At 41.4% G+C, this 15,634-nt stretch overlaps 3 protein-coding genes across 3 annotated transcripts; 1 reads left to right on the forward strand and 2 right to left on the reverse strand.

Annotated features, from left to right (window-relative positions):
- Window positions 1–498: 498 nt before the first annotated feature.
- On the reverse strand, window positions 499–1,431 carry LOC310801301 (odorant receptor 131-2-like; the record flags this gene model as incomplete). Its single annotated transcript, XM_083665296.1, has 1 exon — window positions 499–1,431. One exon carries the CDS (start codon window positions 1,429–1,431, stop codon window positions 499–501), a length of 933 nt encoding a protein of 310 aa, XP_083521422.1.
- A 6,413-nt stretch (window positions 1,432–7,844) lies between these two features.
- LOC310801302 (odorant receptor 131-2-like) lies at window positions 7,845–8,777 on the reverse strand (the record flags this gene model as incomplete). Its single annotated transcript, XM_083665297.1, has 1 exon — window positions 7,845–8,777. The coding sequence occupies one exon, from the start codon at window positions 8,775–8,777 to the stop codon at window positions 7,845–7,847; it is 933 nt and encodes a 310-aa protein (XP_083521423.1).
- Window positions 8,778–11,913: 3,136 nt separating this feature from the next.
- Window positions 11,914–15,590, forward strand: diablob (diablo, IAP-binding mitochondrial protein b). Its single transcript, XM_083665548.1, has 6 exons — window positions 11,914–11,955; window positions 12,216–12,348; window positions 12,509–12,634; window positions 13,641–13,751; window positions 14,029–14,125; window positions 14,319–15,590. Exons 1-6 carry the CDS (start codon window positions 11,915–11,917, stop codon window positions 14,519–14,521), a joined length of 711 nt encoding a protein of 236 aa, XP_083521674.1. The 5' UTR covers window position 11,914; the 3' UTR covers window positions 14,522–15,590.
- The last annotated feature ends 44 nt before the right edge of the window (window positions 15,591–15,634 follow it).

A 15,634-nucleotide genomic window follows, 5' to 3' on the forward strand; every position in this document is an offset into this window, starting at 1 on the left:
TTTTTTACTTGAGTTGTATACATTTCTATGGCCCGCAGAAATTCTTGACTTGTTTTTCTCCATTAGTTCCATACCTATGCACTAAGAGGCCGATATAGCACAGGCTCAAAACATTTGTAGACACAAGAGTTAGACATATGTATCATTATACTCACCACCCAGTCTATATAGAATGTTATGTTTTTTGTGTCGCTGCATGCACAGAAGGAAAACTGTGGAACTGTCGGACTGAGGAAGCTCATGCAGCGGTGCCTTGAGGCTAAGCTTTGAATTACATGTTCGTGATGTGACAGGTGGTCAAGACTTTATCTGGGCCCTACTCATTAAACCACAGAACGTTGTGACACACTTGGCAAAATAAGCTTGGTATTGGGAGGTGTGGCGTTTTTTTTATTTTTTTTACGAATTAGATTAGAGGGCATTATTTCTATTTAGGCGACCCCTTAAGTGCACCCTCAGAGGCTAAATCCTCCAAAATGTAACTTTAAGCTCAGTATGTCATGTTACAATCACCACTGGCTTCACTGGGTTTCTGAAGCCAAAGGTAAAATAGTATTTGAAGAAGTGTCTGAAAGTCTGATCTCTCAGGCCGTATATGAGAGGGCTCAGACACCTGGGGAAGATGATTAGGCCTAAAAACAGAACATACTGAATATGTAAGACAGTCAAAGGGTCCATCCGCCAGCGCACCACAGAGTTAATCATGTTAAAGAGGGTGGAGGACAGACATAGGCCCAGCTGAATCAGGTGCAGCAGCACTGTCTTATGGGCTTTACTGGCAGTAGTTTTTTCAGAGGAAACAGACTTGGCGGTTACCAAAATGGCAATGTATGTATAGGTAATGATTACTCCTACTGTCACAAAGTAGATAGTGTTGAAGGCTTTATTCAGGTCTGCATATATCTCTAACTGTAAAAGTGTGTACCAGGAGCAGAAGACCTGCATAGTAACAGATGTGGACTCAATGGAGACAAACACAATGAGTTCAATGAGAGAGTGTAGGGAGCCCAGTACCCACACCACAGCAATGGCCACACCTGTGTTCTTGTTGGTGGCAATCTGAGCATGCCTCAGTGGGTAACAGATGGCCACATACCTCTCCAGTGACATCACAGCCAGGTTGAGAGGGGCGACCGATGCGATGGTTCCGGCAAGAAAAGCAACAGTCACACACACATACCTAATCATTTTCAACTGGGTCACAGCAAACAGGTACAACACCATACATATCAGAAGGTGGAGCGAATCAGAGAAAAGCAAATGAGCAAACAGGATGTAGCGGCAAGTCTCCTGAAAGACTGGCTTACTCATCAAGGTGAATAGCATGACCCAGTTGACATAGAGGAAGAGGAGACATGGTGTCATGGAAAAGACAGCCTTCATAGGCATCCCATAGAGCTTCAGGGGGGTAACTCCTGTTGAATTATTCATGGTCTCACAGGAATCTGTAAAGAAACAACACTGATAAAGACAGAGAAGTGACCACAGTGATCTCCATTTGCCATGTCCAAACCCCTAATATACTGTAATTAATAACTCAAACAGTAAATGCGGTGGAAAATGTTGTCAGTCATGGTTTAAATAGAACAGAGACCAAATCCTTTTTCGATAATCCGATCTTATTCTGTGGTATTGTGGACAACTATTTATGTGAATTAGAAATGTATTGTTGGGGGCGCTTAGTGGCGTAACACGCTAATGCGCATACCACGTAATCGCAAGGTTCCTGGTTCGATTCCGACCCTTGACATATCTTGCATGTCATCCCTCCTCTCTCTCCCATCCTTCCTGTCAAGCTCTACTGTCTCTATCCCAATAAAGCAGAAATGCCCTAAAAACATATTTAACAAAAAAAGTATTGTTATGTAATCGACTAGACCTATTGTCTAGTATGTACATCTATATACCCAGAGCCTTCTCAACTGTGGACTTAGTTTTGCCCTCTAATTTTTCCCTCTCTGAACGGATGATCTAGAATTCCAAACATAAACATTGCCATATTTCTGAAACAGATACATTCCAAAGATTAATTCTATCATCAATACATTATTATTTTATGAGGAGTCTACAGACGTACTCACAGTCAGAGGCTCATGCTCTGTGTCTCTGCGTTGGTGTGTCTCTCTGAGTTTGTGTGGAATGGAGAGAGATGGCTGTAGGATTGACCCTCATATAACATCAACATCAACACACCCACGATTCATAACACTATCACATGTCTCAATCTAGCTACCAATCACAGAGTAACAGGGTGGTCTGGGACTGCCTCTTAGCAGATACAATTGAGGTTTTGTGGTCTATTCATTGTCAGTATTGGGTCTGTTAAAGGCCGCCTCCAGAGGGGTGATTGCTGGTCTTTGTCACATGGTATACCTGGAAACCTGAACATTTCGGGTAGGTGTTACATCACAGCCAAGTTTAGAGAGGTGATCAATGTGATGATTGACAAAGCAATGATCACAATAATACGCATGTGGACAATACGGTAAACTCTGTTCAAATCAGAAGTTGAGAGAATCAGAGGAGCAAGTAAGCAAAAAGATGTTGTGACAAGTTTCTCGAGAGACTGGCTTACTCATCAAGGTGAATGAGCATGACCCTGTTTACATACAGTAGAGGAATAATAATAATGACATGTAATAAAGTATAATTATACATACAGTGCCCTGCGTAATGGGACAGTGAAACATTTTCTCTTCTTTTGGCTCTACAGTCCAAAAAAGTTTGGATTTTAAATCCAACAATTACTATGAGGTTAAAGTAGATATACTCAAGTCAGGTGTGTTCCGTCACATAATTTGTGCAGGCATATGAGCAGCAGGGTGGGAATTTCACGACGGCCACGACGGCCATGGCCGTCGTTGCCCCGCACTTTGGCCTTGATGCCCTGTGAAAAAAATTTCAATTTACGGCCAAGGTGGCCTTTGTGCCCCTGTCAAAGTTCCAGTGTAAACAACGCTAGTGACGCGTGGTGGGCTTTTATGGAATTACAGCCACCCTAGTGCGCACAGTAGGCTAGTCCCGTGTCTGTGGATCAGAGCGATGCTTTGCTGTGATTGTTCCAAAATAGAATTTGCGCAACTTCGCGAGCCGCGCAGGTGAAGTATCAACATCACATGCAAGAAGAACGTCAACAAAGCCTCCTCCTCAGCCTCTCAAAACGGGAGCAAGACAAGCACAGCCTATTTAAAGTCGACTCGTTAACGTTACATTTTTTTTGCGTCATGAAAACTAGCGATAGCTAGCTAGTTGGGATAGCGCTAACGTCTTCCCTTCCTCAGGGAAAAGGGGTCGACATCTAGTGTTGCTTCTACTAGCAGATAGCTGTCAGCTTTGAATCTAGTATTTTTCTTGCTAAGCGGTTTTGATATAATACATGACTGACTTATGTGGTTTATGGCTGAACTTAACGTATACGTTTAAGAAACACTATTGCTATTCAGCCATTTGTAATCTTAAAACGACTGGTGTTGACGTTAGTGCTACACTTTTCTGTCATGTTGATTGACTAGCGATAGCTGGTGAGCTATCACTAGTTAAGATATGTCTCTTTTTGGAGGGAAAAAAAAGGTCGGCATCAAAAGTTACTTGAACCTGTGAATTTAGCCATTTCTCGCCAGTCCAAATACCCACAGTTGACCAAATAAATTTAATTGTAGCTCACTATTGTCACTCCAATATCTGACACTTGCAAAATGCCAAGAGGGTTACCTAGGCTACTGCATCTGACAGCTGACTGACTCCTGCTGTAAAGTAAACAATAGTTGCGTTCCCATCAAACATCTTAATGCACGCAGATGCACATTTTCTGTAGCCGAATTTTCACGAATGCAAGATAGAATACGTGAATGAGCTGGATGGAAACGCAACCAGTGTTGGGAAGTAACTGAATACATGTATTTGGGATTACGTATTCAGAATACAAAATTATGAGTAACTGTATTTTGTTATAGTTACATTTTCATTGAGTGGTATTTAGAATACAGTTACTTTGGTCAATTGTAGGGGTTACTTTTGGAATCCTTCTTATATGAATTTCTGGGCTTTTTGAACTCAAATTATGACATTTCTTTTGTTTTTCAATGTTTTTAAATTAAAACAAATGTTTTAATACATAATTAATGTTTCTTGGTGAATGAGAATGTTAAGGTATTAGTCTGAAAGGTAAAACCAGCGTAATTTAACCCAACGGCCTTTGTGCCCTGTCATGTGGCCTTTGTGCCCTTAAAAAAAATGTGAACGGGAAGGCCAAATGGCCTTGCCCCTAAAATGACGAAATTCCAAGCCTGATGAGCAGTCAATGACTAGTATTGATTTTAGGCTTTGGATTTGCTTTTGGAGTTTGCTATTGGTGTCTGTTAACATGAGGACCAAAGAGGTGTCAATGAAAGTCAAGGAAGCCATTATTAGGCTGACAAATCTGAAACATTAAGCAAAACGTTAGGCTTGCCAAAATCAGCAGTTTGTTTAAAAAATAAACAAAAGCACTGGTGAGCTTCCACAGTGGATGATCGAAGATTGCTCACCATAACTAATAATAACCACCAGTCAGAAGAAAGACGCTTCACTGCAAGGTGCAAACTCGTTATCCTAAAAAAGGATGGTCTGGAAAATGGTATCGTAGACAGATAAGATTAATATTAGTATAGTACAGAGTGATTGCAATTGGACATTTTCGAGAGAAAAAAGGATCTGCCCAGGATTTCCAGCATACCGCCTCATCTGTGAAACATGGTGCAGGGAGTGTTAGGTTTGGGCATGTATAGCTGCCACTAGAACTGTGTTTGTCTTATAAACAAAGTATATTTTGACTTTGGTGGTGGAACTTCTGTCTCGACTAGTAAAAAAAAAAAAAGATTCAAGCGTGTTGGTGAAGTCATTCTGCCAGAAGCCTATAGGCTGGAACTACTGCTAGTTTCTGTTGAGAGACTGTCATTTAAGCCAATCCCTGTAAAGTACTGGTTGTTAGGTGGGAGGGGCTGCAACTCTTCTAGGTCATCGGCAATTATAGTATCTGTACTTCTATCCTGACTGTCTAAGAGCGACAGCCTCTTCTAAGCCTCTTGACACGAAGACGCCAGACACAAAGACGGGGGGGTCTATCTGTGGGAGTCACAAAGTCTACCACCTGACGGGCTTGTGCTAGCGGGGAAAGAACAATGGGGAGAAAGAACAATGGGGAGACTTCCTATGATATCCTATTGATCAATCAGCGTTGAACATTTCACACCTATCCACCTTCCTGTCGGCAAGATGTGTCTGTTCTTTTGTTCTCTCTCCTCCACCACTTGTCCAGATAGATTGTTGAGTTGTTAGGTCCATAGTTAAAGGTATTGAGGGTCAGTGCTGGTAACTCTAATCTCTGTGACAGAGGCCTATTTGCCTGTCTCACTGAGCCCCAACAGAGGTCAGCCGTATACAGTTCCAGCCTTAGTGCAAACAGCATCCCTTCTCTACAGACTAGCCAGGAATCCCAGTTGACATAATCATAGCCTAATGATGTAAATATTGACTTAGAGCATTCATTAAGCCTAAGATTAGAAGTTGAATCATCACATTAAATATTGATGTGTGTAGTTAATGAGGGGGTAGGAGAGTGGGTCAGAGGGGAACTCCTCAGCCGTAGTGAAGAATTGGAAATAAAACACTGAAGAATAGAGGACGTGTTAAGAATAAGACATACATTCATTCCCAAGTACAACTTCAAACGGTTATAAACATGATGAAGAAAACTCAACAAGAGTGGTCACATGACCAATCAACACAAGTTAACATTACGTTATATCTGACTCCAAAATATATTTTATGGTTAATAATGATTCACAATGCTTTGCTCATCCCTGTGTGACAGACAATAGATCATATCGGTTGTTAAATGTTCTACATAAATACTGAATAACTTAGAGGTAAAACAAAAAGAGTTTGAGAATTTATTTATCTAAAAAAAAACTGGGCAAGCTGGATGGAGAATAGGGAAAAAGGTTGTTCCTGAACCTTCAAGATAGAATTGCTACCAAAAAAAGGATATACTGATTGAAGGAGCAAAATATATAATTGTTTCCATTTCAAGTTCCTCCAACTTCACTTGATAAAAAGTTTTGTGACAATTTGTTACCTAAAAACCATGTCAAACACAACACAAAATAGATAATAGAACTCTGGTAAGCAATTGACTCCTTTCAGACAGGGAAAACACCAGGCCTGGAGGGCATTCCAATAGAGGTATAACACATACTTTATGATTTAATCAAAGATCCACTATTAGCATGTTTTAATTAATCATAGCAGACAGGATTCCTACAAGGAAGATATATTAGAGATTACTTTAGACAACTACTAGAAACCTGCCTGGACTTTTTCAACTTCAGAGAATCTCTCAAAATATGGCTAAAAGTCATGTATTATGGAGAAAAAAAAAAGTTTCAGCATTCAGAAATTACAACACTTTTTTGATATTGTCCCCGTATTTTAGGCCACCAAAAGTAATGGGACAGGTAATTTTGCTTAAAATCTTATCATTTGGAAGTGAAATGCATGATAAATTGAATTTGATTGAAAAAAAGATTGACTTTACACTTTTTGGGTCATTGTCTTACTGTATGATGAAGCGCCATCTAATGAATTTGGAGGCATTTGCTTGTACTCCAGCAGACAAGATGTTTCTGTACACTTCAGAATACACTCTGCTACTGCCATGAGCAGTTACATACTCAATTAAGATTAGGATTAGTTATATATATATTAGTCAGCTAGCCAGTTCTTGTGGCAGATATACATACCCTAACATTAACACCCCCTCCACTACGTTTCACAGATGAGGTGGTATGCTGTTGACATTGGGCAGTTCCTTTTTTTCTCCACACTTTACTAACCCCCCTCCCCCCGAAAATTATTGCTTATTGATACTAATCAGGTAAACCGTTCCAAACTAAACTATAAAAACCTCAAAACTATTTGCCCCCCTACAAATAGAAGATCATTTACAACAGTATACAGTACATTTCTTCAGTATACATCTTTATTTTTTTATGAATTTGATATAATACACAACATGTTCCACTGTATGTTTAATTTATTTGCAAACTAACTGATATCTTTAAAGGGGCAATCTGGGTTTCAAACAACAACAAAGTGATCACCCAGCCACTTAAACAGCTACGGGCCGGAAATGCAAGCTCTCAAATTCGGACGGAGCTATGGACTGACCATCCATCCATGAGATCAAAATTATAGTTAAACCATGATTTTAAGCTAAACAGTGTTTGTTTAAATTTTTTGTTATTTACAAACAATGGAGTAAAACAAGCTTATATTTTGGGTTCTGATGGGGTAAAGCGGCATTGTTTTTCAATGGAGGATGTGGCTGCACTTACTAATCAGCTTCCCTAAGTGGCCGCAGAGGTTTGAGATGCTGTTGTGTTGAGTCCAGCGCATGCCTCTCATCATGTGTAGTCGCCATTAGACAGTAAACTAAGCTCATGAGGCATTCATAAGTCTTCAAGAGTCCATGGCTATGTAGTTTATTTATTTATACAGATCCCCCATTAGCTGTTGCGTACTTTTTGTTAAAAAAACAAAAAGTAAATATATATCATATATTTATAACATTAATATCATATGCACTGATTTGATTTAGATAGATGAGAGGTGTTGTGCTGCAAGATGTCTCCTGAGTAGTTTCTTAATTAATTTGCTTTTTTTTTTTAACACAGATGTTTCTCATAAATCAATCATTTCAAAGTCATAGAATTGATGTACCAATCCCCTTTATCCACAAAGAACAATAACACAACAAATAACAATCGCAAGAGCACCTGCAGTGGTCTATGTATCATAACAGTACATCATGATACACTGACTGCTGGCTTTACCTGGTTTCTGAGGCCAAAGGTAAAATAGTATAAGAAAATGTGTCTGAAAGTCTGATCTCTCAGGCCGTATATGAGAGGGCTCAGACACCTGGGGAAGATGATTAGGCCTAAAAACAGAACATACTGAATATGTAAGACAGTCAAAGGGTCCATCCGCCAGCGCACCATAGAGTTAATCATGTTAAAGAGGGTGGAGGACAGACATAGGCCCAGCTGAATCAGGTGCAGCAGCACTGTCTTATGGGCTTTACTGACTGTAGTTTTTTCAGAGGAAACAGACTTGGCTGTTACCAAAATGGCAATGTATGTGTAGATAATGATGACTCCAACTGTCACAAAGTAGATAGTGGTGAAGGCTTTGTTCATGTTTCTGAAAATGTTGAGCTGAAGGAGAGTGTATCTGGAACAGAAGACCTGCATAGTAACAGATCTGGACTCAATCGAGACAAACACAATGAGTTCAATGAGGTAGTTTAGGGAGCCCAGTACCCACACCACAGCAATGCCCACACCTGTGTTCTTGTTGGTGGCAATCTGAGCATGCCTCAGTGGGTAACAGATGGCCACATACCTCTCCAGTGACATCACAGCCAGGTTGAGAGGGGCGACCGATGCGATGGTTCCGGCAAGAAAAGCAACAGTCACACACACATAGCTAATCATTTTCACCCGGGTCACAGCAAGCAGGTACGACACCATACATATCACAAGGTGGAGCGAATCAGAGAAAAGCAAATGAGCAAACAGGATGTAGCGGCAAGTCTCCTGAAACACTGGCTTACTCATCAAGGTGAATAGCATGACCCCGTTGACATAGAGGAAGAGGAGACATGGTGTCATGGAAAAGACAGCCTTCATAGGCATCCCATACAGCTTCAGGAGGGTAACTCCTGTTGAATTATTCATGGTCTCACAGGAATCTGTAAAGAAACAACACTGATAAAGACAGAGAAGTGACCATTTGCCATGTCCTAACGCCTATATCATTTATAACTCAAACAGAATGGGCGGTGGAAAATGGTTTGTCAGTCATGGTTTACTGATTATGTTTTTAAAAAATAAAAATAAAAAAAGAACAGAGACCAAATCCTTTTTAGATAATCCTATCTTATTCTGTGATATTGTGGACAGGCAACCATTTATGTGAATTAAAAATGTATTGTTATGCAACAATGCAAGGAACCCCCAGATCGACTAGACCTTCTATCTTGTATACATCTATGTACCCGGAGCCTTCTCAACTGTGGACTTAGATTTGCCCTCTAATTTTTCCCTCTCTGAATGGATGATCTAGAATTCCAAACATAAACATTGCCATATTTCTGAAACAAACAGATATATTCCAAAGATTCATTATATAATCAATACATTATTGTTATGCAGAAATACTCACAGCACAGGGAGTCAGAGGCTCATGCTTTGTGTGTGTCTCTGAGTTTGTGTGGAATGGAGTGAGATGGCTGTAGGATTTGCCCTCATATAAGACATCAACACACCCACGAGTCATAACGCCATCACATGTCTCAATCTAGCTACCAATCACAGAGTAACAGGGTGTAACAGCCCCAAGAAGGGTGATTGCTGGTGTTTTTCACGTGGTATGCCTGGAAACCTGAATGTTTTCGGGTAGGACTTGGCTCAGAGGTAACTTGACTCTAAGCAAGACAGTGAGCCTAACATACAGTATGTGCTGCTTTTGTTATTGCAGTGTGTGAGTGCAGCTTTGAGCAGATTCTTGTCTGAATTAATAAACCTTGTGGTTATCCCATCTGTCTCATGCCCTCTTCACATACACCTGAGTTGACTAAGAGAATTTTGATGAATAACTGATAATGACACAATGACCGTAAAATGTATGACCAGGATGTAGGCTAAAATCCACTGACTGCAAATGTTTCGTTTTCGTTCATTCTGAACATTGTAACAGTGATGAATGGACCTGGGTGTTTGTATCTTTCTTACCCTAATCATGACAGGCCCACAGTACAGGGGGCTGTATATGAAAGGAATCAATTGCCAGCAACCTGTGGTCTCCTAAAAAATAAAGCAGACAAAAGATTTCAAAATCTCACAGAAACATAATTAATTTTTCCTTTCTGTGTTACTGTTTCAAACTTAAAATTGTTTTCTTTCAAGGAAGCTTCAAGGAATACTTCAAGGAAGCTCTGCACATCCTCCACGACCACACCCTGCTCAACGTCCACCAACAGCACAGCCAAGGCCTCCACCTGGACCCGGTCAGTCCTCTCTACATAAGGACAATAATGACATAGAACCACTTAATGTGTTGCTAACCCTAAGTCCAAAATGTACATTCCTTGCCAAAATGCATGGAGCTGGCTAGCAAGCTAGCTAGTTCAAGCTAAAGCTGGCGAGCTAACACTTAGCAACGCCTGTAGATACTGTCAGCGGGTTACTTAGCCACCTAGCAGCTAAACATGCTAGTATTGCTTCTAACTGGCAAAATAGTCATTGCAAAAACAAGTTGTTAGATATGCGTCTACTTTAATATGTAATTAAATGTCACATACCCTCTTCGAAGTCGCTGTCGCTTTCCTCTTCACGATCGCAAATTGCACTGACGTTGCTAAATGTAATCATCAGTCTAGTTAATTTTTCAGTACCTTTCGTTGCTAATGCTAATGGCTTAGTGATGCTAGCTCTCAGAACATCAGCTGGCTTGTGTCGATGTCAACATCAGCTGAAGTGTGTTGTTATCTGGAGCGTATTGAACATTCCATAGAATCAATAACAACATTCTATGGTGTGTTCGATCCAGCGCTACTTAGCAACACACTTCTGTTGACGTTTACGTTGACGTGACCCAGCTGATGTTCTGACAGCCAGCATCAGTAAGCCATTAGCATCAGTAAGCCATTAGCATTAGCAACGAAAGGCACTGAAAAATTAACTAGACTGATGATTACATTTAGCAACGTCATTGCAATTTGAAAAGGTGAAAAACAAATCAGAAAAGTGGGAAATATAGGATTGTTGCAAATGGGGCTCCATTAGCAACGAAAGGTACTGAAAAATGCCTCGGTGTTTTTCAGGATCGGCTGTTAGAGTGCTGGACTGCGGACTGCCGTTTCTACGACAGGTTGTTCGTGTTTTATTTTTTGCTCCCCCTCGTTGAGAGGGCGGCGACTTCGAAGCGGGTATTTAATTACGTTTTACAGTAGACACAGTCAACAAATGTATCTATAATGGCATGACTATTAGTCCATTAGTAGCAATGGTAGCATTGTTAGCTTTAGCTTGAACTAGCTCGCTTGCTAGTCTCCTACATGCATTTTTGGACATTTTTGGATGATCTAACTATGTTTCAGAGATAGTCCAACTATTGTTATTGCTCATATGTATTGTTTATTCGTATTAGTGGGCTTGCCTCAGCAAATGTTTCTGGCTATTTTTTGGCTATTCCAGCCGTACACTTCAGATAGATGCTATATGGCAGGAAATAGCAGTAAATAGATTCTGGAAGTGTTGAGGAGTAGAGTGATACCAGAGATGTACTGAAATATATAGCTCTGTACAATCCATTATTCTGGGGCAATACCATTTCATAGTAATAATTAGGATAGAAGATCAATTACAAACCCTTCTGGGGCAATACTATACCAAATATTATATGGTTATGATTGATATATATTTGTTATATATCATAACGGCGCTATATCATAAGGGCGCTTAGTGGCGTAGCAAGGTTCGTGGTTCGATTCGACCTATCTTGCATGTCATCCCTCCTCTCTCTCCCATCCTTCCTGTCAATCTCTACTGTCTCTATCCCAATAAAGCAGAAATGCCCTAAAAAAAGATTAGCATATGTTTTGTGGTTCCATGACCCCTTATTTTGAAGAAATCGTCATTTACATAAAATGTACATTGACGGGAAATAGACGGGCGGAGTTCCACTATTGGAGCTCAGAGAACAGAGATTCGGATATCCCTATTTCTCAAGACAGCAGGCCCAAAATCTTGCTGTCGCTTCTCCCGGGGTAGTTTTATGTCGTCGCACCAACTTCCACTTGTTCCAGGCCAATATGGCGGCGTTGGGGAGGGGTGTGTTTTGTTTTGGTTTGAGGTAACTTGACAAACTATCTCATCAGGATTTCAAGAACAAATATAACTTTCTTGATTATACGTGACAAGTGTTCCCTAACATACAGCTATGCCTGTAGGAAAGATTTTATCCAAAAGAGCTTTTCCTCTCGCCTGTGACAGCTAGCTAATGTTAGCCTGGTGTGGTTCTCATGTTTACTCGTCCCTAGCAAGTGCTAAAATGGAAGGTTATTATAATTATTCAGTCCGTTAGTGGTTTAACATTTCTGTCATATGCTCTAGGTACGCTTCAAATCTTATGAGCGTCGGCGGGGTGTTGGTGGGTCGCCAAGTCGCGAAATTCCCCACGACAATTCGAAAGAACTGGATTTCCCTGACTGCTACTGGCGGGCTCTGCGCAGTGCCCTTCGCACAGGTTGATGCTTTATCACACATTTCAACTAGTTATTGTCATTACAATCATGCGGCATAGCAAGCCAGCAGTAGATGCATGTATCTGTTTCATGGTCCTGTTCAGTGGAACATTAAACGAACGCAGCTAACCATCCAACTCCTTCCCTCTGGCCTCCTCTCAGAACCAGGAGGGCCTGTCCCATGAGGCCCTGATCCGCAGGGCCTCCTCTCTGGTCACGGACAGCACCAACACCTTCCTCTCTCAGACCACCCTGGCACTGGTGGACTCCTTCACGCACTATGTCAAGGTAACCAGCATTTCTCAGCTGCCATTAGCCTGGCAGACTGCCATGTCACTGCATATGAGTTGAATGACACTTAGTGAAACGATATACAGTAGATGGTGTTCCATGGCAAACTGCAGACTCTTCCATTCATGTGTGTTCCACACAGCTTTTTTGTAGCCCTGAACATGCCATAGAGAAAAAGCATCTCTGCATGTTGCCCCCACAAAATCCTCTCTTAAGCTAATATGCTTTACCAATCTAGAGAACTTCCTTGGACTGCTAGCACCCTCAACTCTGTATCGGGAGTATGTTATTGTCCAAAATTAAACAGCAAACTTTTACGAGTCTACGATTTTGTCAACCGCCTCCTCTGAAAAATTGCACTGTTATGCACACAAGATGCTTTCCTTCAACAAAAAAGAAAGAGGGGTGTTCTAAAGAGGTCTTGATCGTATCCTAGAGACCATTGAGTCCAGAGTCATATTCTTGCAGGGAGCTGGCTGCTCTCTCCATCATGTTTTAATAACTGGACAGTGCCACCGTACATGGATACGTGTAGCCACAGCCATGCCAACTCCCATCTGAAAGAGTTTGGTCCATCTTTTTTAGGAGTAATGCAAGCACTGTGGAGGATAATTCTCAATCTTACAGAATTAGAGATTGATATTAAAGGTTGTGTCCCATTGAGCTGTGGTGAGGGCTACGCCTAGATCTTGTTCCCATCTTAGCTGTGTTGGAATATTGCTGTTGGGGGAGGAAGAGACCATACCCCGCCCCAAGAGCAATGCTCCCACACTCACTGTCCTACGTAGATTGGCCAATAACAATGCCCTTGGAGGCTGTCCTGCCTATTACACACTTACATTGATTGCATGTCAAGAAGGATGGATTTATTTTACCGGGACCCCTGGGGAAACATGCCTTTTGGTGCCCAGGCTTCAAAATCTCAAGACAGCAATGCACGCCTGGTTTGTGTATGCCTGTGTTGTTGTGTTGTGTCTGTGTTAATGTTGCTTTTCATTTCTAGGCCATACACACACTCGTGTCCCTACAGAAGCACTATATTGCCTCAGCCAGCAGGCTGGCCCCTGCAGAGGAGGAGGCTGTGTGGCAGGTTATTGTCCGTCAGCGCCAGGAGGTATGTGTCGTCAGAGCTGGCAACCTCAAGTTTCAAGTTCATACACGAGTGCAGGGAGTAAAATTCTTGGGCTCGGTTCCTTGACAATGCAGCATACAAAATACAAATAATACAGATAATACATCCCTGGTTGAATGTCTCGCTGCCCCTGTAAACATCCACACTCAAGGGCTCTATGTGTATAGTCGTTTCTGTCACAGGAATGGGCACCAGGTGCACTATTGTCTACTGATGTTCACCTTGTAAATAAGTCCCTGTCGTGCCTTTCCTTCTCTAGCTGAGTGTTTTGCGGGAGGACTGTAAGAGGTTTGAGTCTAACTGGATGATGGCCATCAACCTCTCTGAGCTGGCTGCTGAGACGGCATACAACGCAGGTATGCACCTTCTGCACTATTGGATAAGATAGAATGGTGTGTGTGTGCGCATGTGTGCATTATCTTTTATCACATTTTTATTGTTGATTGATGTTGATGTTGAAGAGCTGCTCTGCCCCAAGCATTTCGTTGCATTGTATACTTGAATCCCATGTAATGATAAATATACTTGAAACTTGTGTGTTGTTTTCAGGTGCCGACCAGGCATGTGTGACATCACGCAGCAGTCTCCATGTGGCCCAGTCTCATGTTGAGCAGGTCCGGCAGCGCTCTCTCGAGGCAGAGAAGAACCTAAAGGAGTCCAATGCAGAAGACGGCCAAAGGATCACGTTGCCTTCTGCCACTGCAACAGAGGAGGAGGAGGACATCCCAGAGGCTTATCTACGAGAGGACTAGCCAATTACGCCCATCCCCCTTCTATTTACCAATTTACACTCAACTCCCTCATTCTGCTCATACGGTATGATCTGTACCAGCCCACGTGAACTGCACTGTGTGTACGGAGGCCTAGTGGGAAGCATCAAAATGCCTCTGGTGACTTGGAGGGAAAGAAATTTCGTTTGTATGATCATATGTTGATGTCAGAAGGTGTGCCTAAATCATGCTAACGTGAATATACAGCAGAGCCAGAGTCTAATTTCCTCTAATAGGAGAAGCGTTTTTCTCCTGTTGCCCCGCCCATTGAGTACTGTCAAACAATATCACCAGGGTACCAGTTTACAGTCAATCAGCATTCATGCACCAGTCCCTGTGTGCGATGTTCATATCCAGTACGTGAGAAAAGTGTCATTCAGAATAAAAAAAACTATGAACTTATATAGGCCTACTACTGGGCTCTTCAACTTGAAATAATTTATATTAATTAAAGGTTCTTTACACGAATATAGTGGTGTTTGTGCAAGGTTTTACAAGTGTATACAGTTCTTGGGAAGAATAATCGCATGCATATGGAAAATGTCTGGCCCCCCTGCAAATAACATTTTGAAAATCTGGGCCCCTTAAGAATATAGTTGAATAGCCCTGATATACATTATACTGCTGTCACATGTTTGTGTATATTTGAAGGTAGACTCTGGGATCTGACGTCAGTGGAAGAAGAACGGGGTGACGCTACCTGAGATCGTCTCCAAACGGAGGCGATCAACTCCGGTACGCATGCACCGACTTATGACTTCCTTCAAACATCTTTTGGTCAAAGATGCTGTGATTCCTGGCTTGACATAATTTCCCAGTCTGCTGTACCTGTGAGAAGTGTGAGGTTGCAGCTTTAAAGCTGTCTTTTTTGTATCATGCAATAGTGAGCATATTGCAGGTGTATGCCTTTTACAAGGTGGTTGATAAATAGTGAAAATAAAAATAAAACTTTTTATCACTGACATTTTTGATTGAAGCCTGCCTATTTTCATGTGTACCATTAATGTTGTCACTTTACATGTAAATAAAATGATTATGTATGAAATGATAAAATGTACATTATTTTGTTGTGTGTGTCTATCTGGAACATATAGG

This window comes from Argentina silus (assembly GCF_951799395.1).
Source record: "Argentina silus genome assembly, chromosome: 2".
Classification (NCBI taxonomy): domain Eukaryota; kingdom Metazoa; phylum Chordata; class Actinopteri; order Argentiniformes; family Argentinidae; genus Argentina; species Argentina silus.

Bases quoted from the DNA above. Each gene is read 5' to 3' on its own strand.
- diablob (XM_083665548.1), top strand. From the start codon at position 11,915: ATGGCGGCGTTGGGGAGGGGTGTGTTTTGTTTTGGTTTGAG. The intron at 12,635-13,640 runs GTAACCAGCATT...TTTCATTTCTAG, and splicing joins CCTTCACGCACTATGTCAAG to GCCATACACACACTCGTGTC. The intron at 14,126-14,318 runs GTATGCACCTTC...TGTTGTTTTCAG, and splicing joins TGAGACGGCATACAACGCAG to GTGCCGACCAGGCATGTGTG.